At 37.2% G+C, this 13175-nt stretch overlaps 1 protein-coding gene across 1 annotated transcript in view; it reads right to left on the bottom strand.

The window, feature by feature from the left end:
• The window catches only part of MYOM1 (myomesin 1), a 114886-nt gene that overhangs the window by 40550 nt on the left and 61161 nt on the right, over positions 1 to 13175 (bottom strand). The window contains exons 15-19 of the mRNA XM_014541637.1: positions 12754 to 12928; positions 7513 to 7634; positions 5642 to 5929; positions 3474 to 3670; positions 160 to 286 (exon numbers count right to left, since the gene is read on the bottom strand). Coding sequence (XP_014397123.1) covers positions 160 to 286; positions 3474 to 3670; positions 5642 to 5929; positions 7513 to 7634; positions 12754 to 12928 — 909 coding nt within the window. The remainder of the gene's footprint in view (positions 1 to 159; positions 287 to 3473; positions 3671 to 5641; positions 5930 to 7512; positions 7635 to 12753; positions 12929 to 13175) is intronic.

The raw sequence follows: 13175 nt of genomic DNA, 5'->3' as shown, positions 1-13175 counted from the left end.
TACTGGGCCTCTAGTTATTTAATAGTATTGTAAAAATATTTTATGTAAACATGAGGAACCAAGAGAATTCATTTCCTGTAGAACTTGTCTATACAGCACTTAAATTTAGCTCCAAGTGGTAGGGTCTATTGGAAGAAAGTCTGAGTTTTCAGGATTTACCTGGAACAGCAATGGTCCACTCTTCACATTTGAAGCATTCGCTTACTGCCGAGGGCATTCCCAACCCAGCGATGTTCATGGCTGCCACTTGGAACTGATACACCGTGTTTTCCTTCAAGTTGCTGATCTGCAACATAGATAATATCACAGAGAGTGAATGTTTCAGGTTTGTTTTCTCTAATTATTCAACATTTTATTTATTTACCTCCTGTGTTGAACACACTCTAGAATGACTCTCAGTGAATCATACCTTTTTGTAATCTCTCCTTGAGTGTGGGCGAAACAAGTGACCTGCTTCTAGCCAACAGAATATGGTAAGGGTATTGGAATATCAGTTCTGAAGTTATGTTACATTATAAGACAAAGGAGAAAGGATATTTCATATGTAATTAAGGTTCTGAATCAGTTAATTTTGAGTTAATAAAAAGAGAGCCAGATTATCCTTGGTGGGCCTGCCTGACTTTGATATTGTAATTTATAAGAAGAAATATATATTTGGGCCCTAACCGGTTTGGCTCAGTGGATAGAGCATTGGCCTGCGGACTGAAAGGTCCCAGGTTCGATTCTGGTCAAGGGCATATACCTTGGTTGTGGGCACATCCCCAGTGGGAGGTGTGTAGGAGGCAGCTGATTGATGTTTCTCTCTCATCAATGTTTCTAACTCTCTATCCCTCTCCCTTCCTGTCTGTAAAAAATCAATAAAATATATTTTTTTAAAAAAGAAATATATATTTGGTCTTTGCCAACATTCCAGGCACAGGGCTCCTAAAACCCTGGAAGTTTTACAAAGTGATGCAAACTTTAAATGTTCTTTTGTTAATGTTAATGAAATGGGGAAGCCCTTAGGTAGTCTAGGTATTGGGCTGGTTGCTAGGGAAACCAATCATGTGATTAGAAGGTTGGACTTTTCAGCCTCACCACTGGAATCTCTGGGAAGGGAAGAGAGGCTAGAGGTTGAGTTGGCTAATGATTTCTTCCATGCCTATATAATGAAGTCTCCATAAAACTCCCAAAAGAACAGGGTTCGGAGAGCCTCCAGGTTGGTGCTGGGGGAGTGGCACTCTGGAGAGGTCATGAAAGCTCATTGGCCTGTCCCATATACCTTGCCCTGTGCATCTCTTCCTTCTAGCTGTTCCTGAGTTACATATCCCTTTATAATAAACTGATGATCTAATAAATAAAATGTTTCTCTGAATTCTGGGAGTCACTCTAACAGATAAATGGAACCTGAGGAGGAAACTGTGGGAACCTCTGATATATAGCCAATCAGTCAGGTCAGAAGCTCAGTGACAACCTAGACTTAGCCCTGGAATTTGAAGGGTCGGGGGCAGATTTGTGGGATCAAACCCTTTACCTGTGGGGTCTGATTCTATCTCCGGGTAGTGTCAGAATTGAGTTAAATTGTAGGACACCCAGCTGTTGTCAGGGAAATGTTGGCAGTGTAAGAATAAAGGAGAGCCCAGCCAGTGTGGCTCAGTGGTGGGGTGTCCATTTATGAACCAGGAGATCACGGTTGGATTCCTGGTCGGGCACATGCCTGGTTGCAGGCTCGATTCCTGGTGTGGGGTGTGCAGGAGGCAGTCGATCAATGATTCTCTCTCATCATTGATGTTTCTCTCTTCTCTCTTTCTCTCTCTCTCTCTCTCTCTCTCTCGTTTTCTCTCTAAAATCAATAAAACTATATTAAAAAACAAAGAATAAAGGAGAAACACACAGGAGAAAGAGTGGAGTTTTTTTTGAAGGACTGATTTTAATCAGATAGGGGTTCATAAAATGGGGTTTGGAAACTTCCTGAATAGAAACACTGTCTCAATGGTCATCAAGAAGCAAATGCCATTTTGAGAACCACCTAGCCCCTGGCATTTGGAGAAGGGCAGCCTCAGACCTACAGCTGCCAGGAACTCAATTCTACCAACAACCTCAAGCTCCAGAGGAGAATGCAGCCCAGCTCACTCCTAGATTGCAGCATTGTGAGAACCTGAGCAGAGGACCTAGCTGAGCCTAAACTTCTAACTTGTGGAAATGGTGCTATAACAAACATGGATTATTTTAAGCCACAAGGTTTATGGTAACTTGTTATACAGTAATAGAAAACTAATGCATGTACAGATGAAAATTAAATGAATTCTAGACTAGGAATAAAAAAATTCAAATTCTTGTAATGTTTCTGCTCTTTACTGAGTGACCTAATATTTTCTATATCCCTCAGTAGGAATTAGGTTATTGTGAGGGAAAATATATGTAATAAGATAAGGAATATGAACACATTTGCAAAATAGAAATGATGGAATATATTAGTATAAAAAAATCCATGGACTATACAATCCTTTAAACATTAAAAAGGCTTAATAAATGGAAGTATTGCTGGAAATAGCTGCATTAACAAAGCTTACCTATTGTATGACTTAAGCCAAAACAAATATAAATCCATGATCCAGTCTACATCTGATTTGATCAGAAAGTCATAAGTTCATCCAAAAGTGGGCTTGTCTTGTCAGTTATTTAGGATATAAGTAGAATATAGTGGCTATGTGTTATAGTAGCAGACTAATATAAACACCCTTTTTGATTAAACACATACACTCCCTTTAAGAAGAAAACACCTTTTTAATTATGGGGAAACCATGAGGTAGAAAACTTGGATCTCAAAGTCCTTTATTTAGGTACCAGGGTTGCTTTGGGGCTCTATTCCTGTGACCAACAATTACAGTTTTCCTGGGAGTACAGGGTTCCCAAGGATGTAGGACATATGTGTGTTAAAATTAGGAGAATCCCAGCCCTGACCTGTGTGGTTCAGTTGGTTGGAGCATTGTCCTGTATGTCAAAGGGTGGCAGGTTCAATTCCCAGTGCACATTACCAGGGTGTGGGTTTGATCTCCCATCAGGACATGTGTGTGAGGCAGCCAACCAATGTTTCTCTGTTGCATCAATGTTTTTCTCTCTCTCTTCCTCTCTCAATTAAAAAAAAAATCCAGATTCATTTGGATTCTGGGATTCTTGAAGCTAGTGGCATATTTGTTACAGATATTTTGTAAGTTAATTTTTGTAAGAAACATTAGTCTTCACCGTAAGTATACATTTCATAATAAACATTCTAAGAAATTATGCTTATGTGTATGAATAAACATATAAACATACATCCTATTTATCTTCATATACATTTTACAAAACTCATGTCATTGCAGGCAATGAACACTGGAGAAATGACATGAATCTTTTACAAGGTGCTGGGCATGTGCATGCATGTGCAAATGTGTGCGTGTTGAGTATGTCACACATGTGACACTCCACACTACAGAAAGTCACATTCTTACCTTATATGCCTCCTCACTGACAGCTTTGATGTTGGCTTCTCTCCATTTTCCTGGTACCCCATCAATTACCTCACGATAGTTCACATAATAGCCAGTAATTTCAGCCCCTCCACTCTTATCTGGCTGCTTCCATCCAAGAACCATTGAGTCACGAAAACTTTCAAGACAAGTGATATCAGAGGGTGGAGATGGTGCCGCTGTTGCAATATGAATACTTGTGAGTAGACAGAAATGCATCTATGATTCTATGTATATTAAACTTGTTTCACTGGTTCCATGGTGAAGGCACTAGGTCTTGTGGTATAAAACTAAAATGTGGCACGGATCAGTAACTTGGCATCTGATTTGGTGAATGAGAAACAAATTCACGCAGGGCCAAAAAGGCACTGCAATTATTATTCTAAAGATTAAAAAAAACCTACCTCCCAGCCCCCAAAAGGGATAAGTTTGAAACATTAAAAGCAAAATGGTGCACTATCCAGCAAAATGATTCCGTTCCCCTGAAAAAGGAATATTTTCCTCAAGATATACATTTTTGTTTCATTATGTCATTTTGTTTTTATTTGATCCTTGAGGAAAATGGAATATGTAAATCAATTTCTGCTTCAATTCACTTATTGAGAATTTCCATGTATTTACAGAGTTATTAGCATTTAACCATTCAGGCGCAGGTACCCTGGTGAGACATTATAACTATACAGATTCTGTCTACAAACAGGAAAAATCTTCTGAGGTTAAATGTCACCTTTAAAATTTTTTTATAAATAGGCACAATCTTCTATGTGATTTTTTTTAGTACATAATACTTTTTGTATCATTATTTTTAACCTGATGTTGGAATATTATTCATATAGTACAAAATATTATATAGCTATTTCCGTGTTTATTGGTGTCTAGCCATAAAAATATTTGGAGGATGTTTTAAAAATATTTCTTCATTTATGTGGCTTTGCTGATCAACTACTGAAATTATAGTTTTTTATAAAGATAGAGAGGATGTGGTGGTAGAAAGAAATCTATCTAGATATGCAATGACTAAAAAGAATTTTCTAAATATTTATTTGGCTTATCAAATATAAAGAGACTATCTCATTACCATTCAAAAAGAATCTCAGAACAGTAAATATTTTAAAAATAAAATACATTTGTTTCTCTCTCCCCAACCCCAACCTCCTTCATTCTCTACATTTTACAAAAGAGCACTCTTTCTCTCTTTCTCCCTATTTCAGAGCGATGTTAAACAAGAATATCCCATCTTACACTGAGTTGAAGGGACAGATAAAAGTGTCAAAAAAAATAGGAGCTGTGACAGAAGTTGAAGGTGGGGTAGAAATAGAGGATAGATGAGAGGTATGTTTTAATGTATCATTACATGCTTATTATTTCATTTTTAAAAAAAACAACATTGTCTCCTAGAATATATGTCACAAGTACCTATTATCTTAATCAGAAAATTCTTAATTTTTAATGTATCATTACATGCTTATTATTTCATTTTTATTTTATTTTTTTAAAAAAAACATTGTCTCCTAGAATATATGTCACAAGTACCAATTATCTTAATCAGAAAATCCTTAACTTACTGATAGTCTTAAATAAATCCGTACTGGACATGTGGGTCATGTATCATAGAACATAGCTATATGTGATTATAATACCCTGTTAAACTGTTCATGGCAATTCAAAGAGTAATGTTACTTTTAATTATTTTAATTAAATATGAAGGGTAATTTGAAAACCTGAGGATGAACAACAGAAGTTGATAACTCTAATCCTGGTAAAATCTCCCTTCTTTGTGAAATCCTTTTCCTATGCATGTACTAAGTAAGACTGTTGCAAAGAACCTCACAAAGCTATGATGATCAAACCTTTCCTGCTCTCATCTCTAACTCCCTTAGCAAAATGAGGCCAGGCATGTATCTGCCTCAGAAACCTAAAAGGACTGTATAACCAAATTACTTTACATATGCTATTATCATTAAGCACAATGAGTTATGTATACAAGCCAACCCATAAAAGATTACAAAAGTATTGCAAATAAATAGCTGAAAACATAAAATTAAGAATAAACATGAAAGTGAACACAGATGGAAGAATGTGATCTGGACAATGAGAGGTGAGGATGCTGATGGAGACAGATGGAACATTTTTACTCTTTGAACTCTCACCTATATTCTTCTTCTTTTTTGGATCATCAGACTTACTTTCCCCCTTAAGAGCTGCTTTCTGTGGTGGTGGGGTAAGCTCCTCCTGAACTGTTTCACTTACTTTACTCACTTCTTTTTGGCCCAGGTTGTGAGAGCTACTGGGTAGTGAAGGTTTGCTAAGTTTGCTATCAAGTAAAGCATCTTTCTTAAAGGCTGGCTGGGAGGTTTCATGCATGCCTCCCCTGGAATCTGTTAGTCCACCAGGTGCATCATTCAGTTCAGGCCACACATCTGGAGACACTCCTCCCCCTACAATCGCCAGATAACAACAGAAACACTTTAAGCCCAGGCACAGTGTAAACTGCTCTTACTTAATAGAACAAAGAGAAAAACATTAGCACCACAGACAGAACAAAAACAATCTCGGTTTAATGGAAATCACTTGGGTTTGTCAGAAATATGGAGAGCACAGATTTCAGGTAATGTACACCAAGGAAATATTTCAATTCACCATGTTCTGGAAAAAGAAGAAATGAGAACAAAAAAACTACAGACGGAACAGGAACAATTTTGGATTTGCAGAACCCAAGTGTACACAAGAGAAAGCAAATCTCAGATATTTCTTGGAAGATGTAAGTTGTATTATTCAACAGAATGAGGGGAAAGAACCATAAAGTACACAAAAGACGTAACATTAACGATCCTGATTTTATAACAGAATGATGCACATTAGTGAAATATTAATGGTCTGTACCTCTCAACCTCAAAGCAACATGTTCACTATTGTCCATATTATAAGAAATATTAAAAAGTAATATGGAACACTAACTGGAGACAATTGATATTTAATGACCTTTCTCTTTAAATGTGTTACTATATGGAACAGGAACAATTTTGGATTTGCAGAACCCAAGTGTACACAAAAGAAAGCAAATCTCAGATATTTCTTGGAAGATATAAGTTGTATTATTCAACAGAAGGGTGGGGGGGAAGAACCATAAAGTACACAAAAGACGTAACATTAACAATCCTGATTTTATAACAGAATGATGCACATTAGTGAAATATTAATAGTCTGTACCTCTCAACCTCAAAGCAACATGTTCACTGTTGTCCATATTATAAGGAATATTAAAAAGTAATATGGAACACTAACTGAAGACAATTGATATTTAATGATCTTTCTCTTTAAATGTGTTGCTATATGACAAATTTCATTTTGATTGCTCTGAAATTTCAGGGTCCATTCCCCATGTCATCTAAGATTGCGAGGTACATCATGTACATACATAGAATTACTTTGTTACTGGTTTTATTCTGTTGGTTACTTTGCAAGCAGAGATGAAACATGATTAAGCCACCACATGTGTCTTTGCAGGAATTGTAGAGGAGTTTATAAAAAGCATGCTAATGTGCTGTTAGTGAAAATAAGCCAGGCTGTGTTGCAGATGAAATGGCTTTTAGGTACAAGATGATCTGTGTTATGGGTGATATACCACTTCATGGAATTGGATGGCCCTTCACATTCCCGTGATGAGCACGAAGTTAGAATGGAGTTTCCCACAATCGGAAATATCTGAGGAAACTTGGACTTGTGAAGATGAAAAGGCTACAGATGCACAGAATCTGGATAAGTGATGAAGATCTGTAAAATGACAGCTATGGAAGGTTAGATGTCACCTGGAGTCCTGGATAAGTGATGAAGATCTGTAAAATGACAGCTATGAAAGGTTAATAAGATGTCACCTGGAGTCAGAGAAAATGATCATTTGAGGGTGGAATCATGGAGCAATATTAGAAGCTTTAAACAATTTCTGAAAAGGATGGTATCTGCCTTTATAACTTAGAAAAAATCATTTTTTTCTTAGCAAAGTTATGCATAAGGAACTTACCAATAGCAGCTTTTACTTCAATTGCTTCTGAATCCTGTGAATATTCACTAAGTCCAGCTGCATTAACTGCTCTGACCCGGAAAATATAACTTTGACCAGTCGCCAATCCATGGCACGTAAATCTGAAAGGAAAGGAAGTTTCAAAAAACTTTCCTAGGAGAAAATTAGAGAAGATGGTTGTTAACTTAACGAATGATCTGGCTTTATGAAAAAGAGTCATTTTTTGTTGTTGTTGTTGTTAATCCTCACCCAAGGATATTTTTCCATTGGTCTTTTAGAGAGAGTGGAAGAGAGAGGGAAAGACAGAGAGAAACATCGATGTGAGAGAAACACATCGATTGGTTGCCTCCTGCACGAGCCCCAACCAGGGCCCAGGCCAGGGAGAAGTGTCCAATCAAGGTACATGCCACTGATAGGATTCGAACCCAGGATCCTTTGGTTTGCAGGCTGACACTCTCTATCCACTGAGCCAAACTGGCTAAGGGCACGATTCATTTTTTAAAAGGAAGAAAAAGATGTAGAGAGATGCAGGTAACATGTGCTTTAGACAAGAAGGCAGTTAAGGCAATTTTCTAAACTCTGTCAAACAATGAGGAGCCCTGGTATTCCCCTGCATAAGTCCCTTAACCTTTCTGAGCCTCTGCGTGCTCATCAGCAAAATGGGGACAATTACATCTACATAATAATTTTGTGTAAATATTGTCCATAAAGTATTTAAAGTACCTATTACAAGAGATTCATTGCGCTTGTGAGGGCCTGCATATAGGAGGCATTTAATAAATAATAGGTGGCATAAATAATATTATTAATGGCTATTTTAGGTGCATACTTATAGCCATAAGCATAGGTGGCTCCTCATCACTGAGGCCTATTCCCTGCCTTTCTGCATGCCAGGGGAGGTATAATTACTTGAAAAATTTTACTTGAATTTGAAAGTAAGGTGAAAAATTGGCTCCAGAATTGCCATTTAGATATAAAAATTCAATAATAAGGTGTGAATTCATGGACAGTTTCACACAAAACAACCTCACTCTTTAATAGCTATTATGGTTATAAAAAGCTGTTTCATGAATCACTGTAACATTTTAATGCATTCTAAGGACTGTAACCAGAGGAAATAACAGATCTGCTAATGACTCTATTACTATTTGCATGTTGAAATATTTAACAAAGGCAGCTACGATTTACACCAATCCTAAATTTAGGCCAACCCTTAGGCCAGCTCAGTTCAGCGAATATTTATTGAGCACATCAGTGTTCCAGACACTAAGCTGGGTGCTGTGGATACAATGATGAATAAGTGGAAGAGAGAGGGAAAGACAGAGAGAAACATCGATGTGAGAGAAACACATTGATTGGTTGCCTTCTGCACAAGCCCCAACCAGGGCCCAGGCCAGGGAGAAGTGTCCAATCAAGGTACATGCCACTGATAGGATTCGAACCCAGGATCCTTTGGTTTGCAGGCTGACACTCTCTATCCACTGAGCCAAACTGGCTAAGGGCACGATTCATTTTTTAAAAGGAAGAAAAAGATGTAGAGAGATGCAGGTAACATGTGCTTTAGACAAGAAGGCAGTTAAGGCAATTTTCTAAACTCTGTCAAACAATGAGGAGCCCTGGTATTCCCCTGCATAAGCCCCTTAACCTTTCTGAGCCTCTGCGTGCTCATCAGCAAAATGGGGTTAATTATATCTACATAATAATTTTGTGTAAATATTGTCCATAAAGTATTTAAAGTACCTATTACAGGGCCTGCATATAGGAGGCATTTAATAAATAATAGGTGGCATAAATAATATTATTAATGGCTATTTTAGGTGCATAAGCATAGGTGGCTCCTCATCACTGAGGCCTATTCCCTGCCTTTCTGCATGCCAGGGGAGGTATAATTACTTGAAAAATTTTACTTGAATTTGAAAGTAAGGTGAAAAATTGGCTCCAGAATTGCCATTTAGATATAAAAATTCAATAATAAGGTGTGAATTCATGGACAGTTTCACACAAAACAACCTCACTCTTTAATAGCTATTATGGTTATAAAAAGCTGCTTCATGAATCACTGCAACATTTTAATCCATTCTAAGGACTGTAACCAGAGGAAATAACAAATCTCCTAATGACTCTATTACTATTTGCATGTTGAAATATTTAACAAAGGCAGCTACGATTTACACCAATCTTAAATTTAGGCCAACCCTTAGGCCAGCTCAGTTCAGCGAATATTTATTGAGCACATCAGTGTTCCAGACACTAAGCTGGGTGCTGTGGATACAATGATGAATAAAACATGGTGCCCGTCCTTGAGAAGCTCCCATCAGTTTCTGGAAAGGCAGGCTTTCCTCCATGAATGTTTCTAAATAGTCCCAGGAAAATGCTGGGAATGCAGAGTAAAAGTGAAATGAGCAAACAAGCGCAATGAATCTCTTGTAAAACACATTGCCTTCTCCCATTAATTGGTTTGTCTCTATTCTCTCAAGTTTTAGAAAAGAAGCATCCTATGGGGGCGTCTTTGGACTTACCAGGTACAAGTGGTCAAAGAAGGAGCTGCCTAACAAGCTGCCAATTTTGTGGGTGGAATTCTCCTCTCAGACTGGCCCTAAATCAAAGGAGGCCCAGATTATGGGTGCAGGCCAGAATTCATCATCAACTTGCAATGCTGGTTGATAAATTATTTGAGACCAAGAAAAATAACCTTCCTCACATTAAAAGCAAAGTGTTGGCAAAATATTCGGAGTGTCCTTGGTTTGGTTATTTATGTCTCATTAGCACTGAGTGTAATCATGTTGATGTTCAGAGTTTGATGTTTTCTTCTGTTCATTTAAAATACCTGGGCAATTTGGTTAGCTAGAGCCTATTAGATCCTTAGAATCTAGTATAACATTGGCTATTAAAGACAAGAACAGAGGGGTAAAAAAGCAAATAGCATAAAGAACCAGAAAAGACCTACGAAATGAACTCTTATCATAGCTGGCATTAAGTATTTCTAAGTGTTTAATATAACAAGTAAGCCTTTTATCAAATATATTGTAGTAGACATATTCAATTTTAAATTCATTTGGACATTTAAAGTATAATATTTTTTTCAATCTCCCTAATTGAAATTATAGAATAATGAAGAAAGAAATTAAAGAAGATACAAATAAGTGGAAGCATATACTGTATTTATGGATTGGAAGATTTAACATCATTAAAATGTCCATACTACCTAAAGCAATCAATAGATTCAACACAATTCCTATTAAAATACCAATGGCATATCTCATGAATCTAGAACAAATATTCCAAAATATATATAGAACCACAAAAGACCCCGAATAGCTTTAGCAATCAATCTGGAAAAAGAAAAACAAAGTTGGAGGTATCATGCTACCTGATATCAAACTATACTACAAGGCCATATAAAACAGTATGGAATAAGCATACAGATCAATGGAATAGAACAGAGAGTCCAGAAATAAACCCACATTTTATGGTCAATTAATATTTGACAAAGGAGGGAGGAATATACAATGGGGTAAAGACAGTCTATTCAATAAATGGGAAAATTGGACAGATACATGCAAAAAAAATGAAACTTAACCACCAATTTACAACATACACAAGAATAAATTCAAAATGGATTAAAGATTTAAATATAAGTTGAAAACTATAAAAATCCTAGAAGAAAACATAGGTAGTAAAATCTCAGCTATCTCTCAGCAATATTTTTTCTGCTATATCTCCTCAGGCAAGGGAGACAAAGGAAAAATAAACAAATAGGACTACATCAAATTAAAAAGCTTTTGCATGGCAAAAGAAACTATCAATAAACTGAGTGGGAGAACTTATTTGTCAATGATACATTTGAAAAGTGTTTAATATCCAACATTTATAAAGAACTTTACCAAAGAGGACATACAGATGGTCCATAGACATGTGAATAGATGCTCAATGTCACTAAGCATCAGAGAAATGCAAATTAAAATCACAATGAGATACCATCTCACTCCTGTCATAATGTCTATCATCAATAAATCAACAAACAAGTGTTGGAGAGGATGTGGGGAAAAGGGAACCCTAGTACAACTGCTGGTGGGAATGCAGAATGCTGTAGCCTCTGTGGAAAACAACATGGAGTTTCCTCAAAATAAGAAAAATGGAACTGCCTTTTGACCCAGTGATTCTACTTCTGGGAATACATTTGAAGAAATCTAAAACACTAACTAGAAAAAATATATGCAACCCTGTGTTCACTGCAGCATTATTTACAATAACCAAGATCTGGAAACAGCCCAAGTGTCCATCAGTAGATGAGTAAATAAAAAAGCAGTGGTAGCCCTGTCTGGTTTGGCTCAGTGGCTAAAGCATCGACCTGTGGACCAAAGGGTCTCGGGTTTGATTCCCAGTCAAGGGCACACACCTCAGTTGCAGGTTTATCAGCCCTTGTAGGGGTGTGTGCGGGAGGCAACCAATCGATATGTCTCTCTCACATGGATGTTTCTCTCTCTATCTTCTCCCTCCTCCTTCCCTTCTAGAAATCAATAGAAAAAATATCTGCAAGTGAGGATTTTAAAAAAATAGCAGTGGTACATTTACACAATGGAATACTACTCAGCTGTGGAAAAAAAAAAGTCATCTTACCTTTTGTGACAGCATGGATAGACCTGTAATGTATTATCCTAAGTAAAATAAGCCAGTCAGAGAAAGACAAATATCATATGATCTCACTTATATGTGTAATCGAATGAACAAAATATTTTAACAAACAGGGTGGAAGCAGAGGCATGGATGTAGAGAGTAGGCTGGAGGCTGTGTGTGCGGGGTAAGTGGTAGATGAAAAGGAGGTGAAGGGGTTAAGCAAAAAGAAAATAATATATATAAAAGGAAAATAATATATATAACACATAGGTACAGACAATAAATGGTGATAGCCAGAGGGAAAGGGGGTGGGTGTTGGTGGACAAGTGCAAAGAGGGGATAAATGGGGACAGAAAGGGACTTTACTTTGGGTAATGGGCACACAACGCAGTATGCAGTATGATGTTTTATTGAGTTGTACACTTGAAATTTTTACGGTTTTGTTAACCAATGTCACCCAATAAAAATTATAAGGAAGTATTGAACTATTTTTTAAAATCCCTCCATTGGATGTTTTTGCTGCTGTGTGGGTCCATGGCTGTATTTCCTCTTCACAGCCTCTGTAGCTCTAGTCAAATGTCCCTACCACCTGACCACACACACACATACACAGAGTGCAGTTACCGTGGGCCCTTCACCGGGTTGTTGTTGCAGGGCTCCCACTTGCCAGAGCCAACAACACTAGACTCTATGTAGTAGCCAACCAGCTCCTTAGCATCTTTGGATTCCTCCCATGAAACTACCACTGATGTGTCTGTATTTCTGCTTGGGATGATGTTGCCTGGAGCCTTGGGGATATCTGAGAAAAGAGAAAAATAATGTTGAACTCAAGGTCACTTTAAAAAATTCATTCTTAACACATGTGAACAAACACACACACATAAATTTTATATAACTAATCATATCAAATATATGGTTGCTTTATTTTATAATATACTAGAGGCCTGGTGCCCTGGTGGTCAGTGCACGTCATAGCAACCAGTCATTCTGCCATTCAATCAATTTGCATATTACCCTTTTATTATACAGGATTGTTAAAACTAATA

The sequence above is a fragment of the Myotis brandtii genome, unplaced genomic scaffold (assembly GCF_000412655.1).
Source record: "Myotis brandtii unplaced genomic scaffold, ASM41265v1 scaffold276, whole genome shotgun sequence".
Classification (NCBI taxonomy): Eukaryota; Metazoa; Chordata; class Mammalia; order Chiroptera; family Vespertilionidae; genus Myotis; species Myotis brandtii.
The sequence above is the reverse complement of the archived record's forward strand: the minus strand, read 5'-3'. Positions and strand labels throughout refer to the sequence as shown.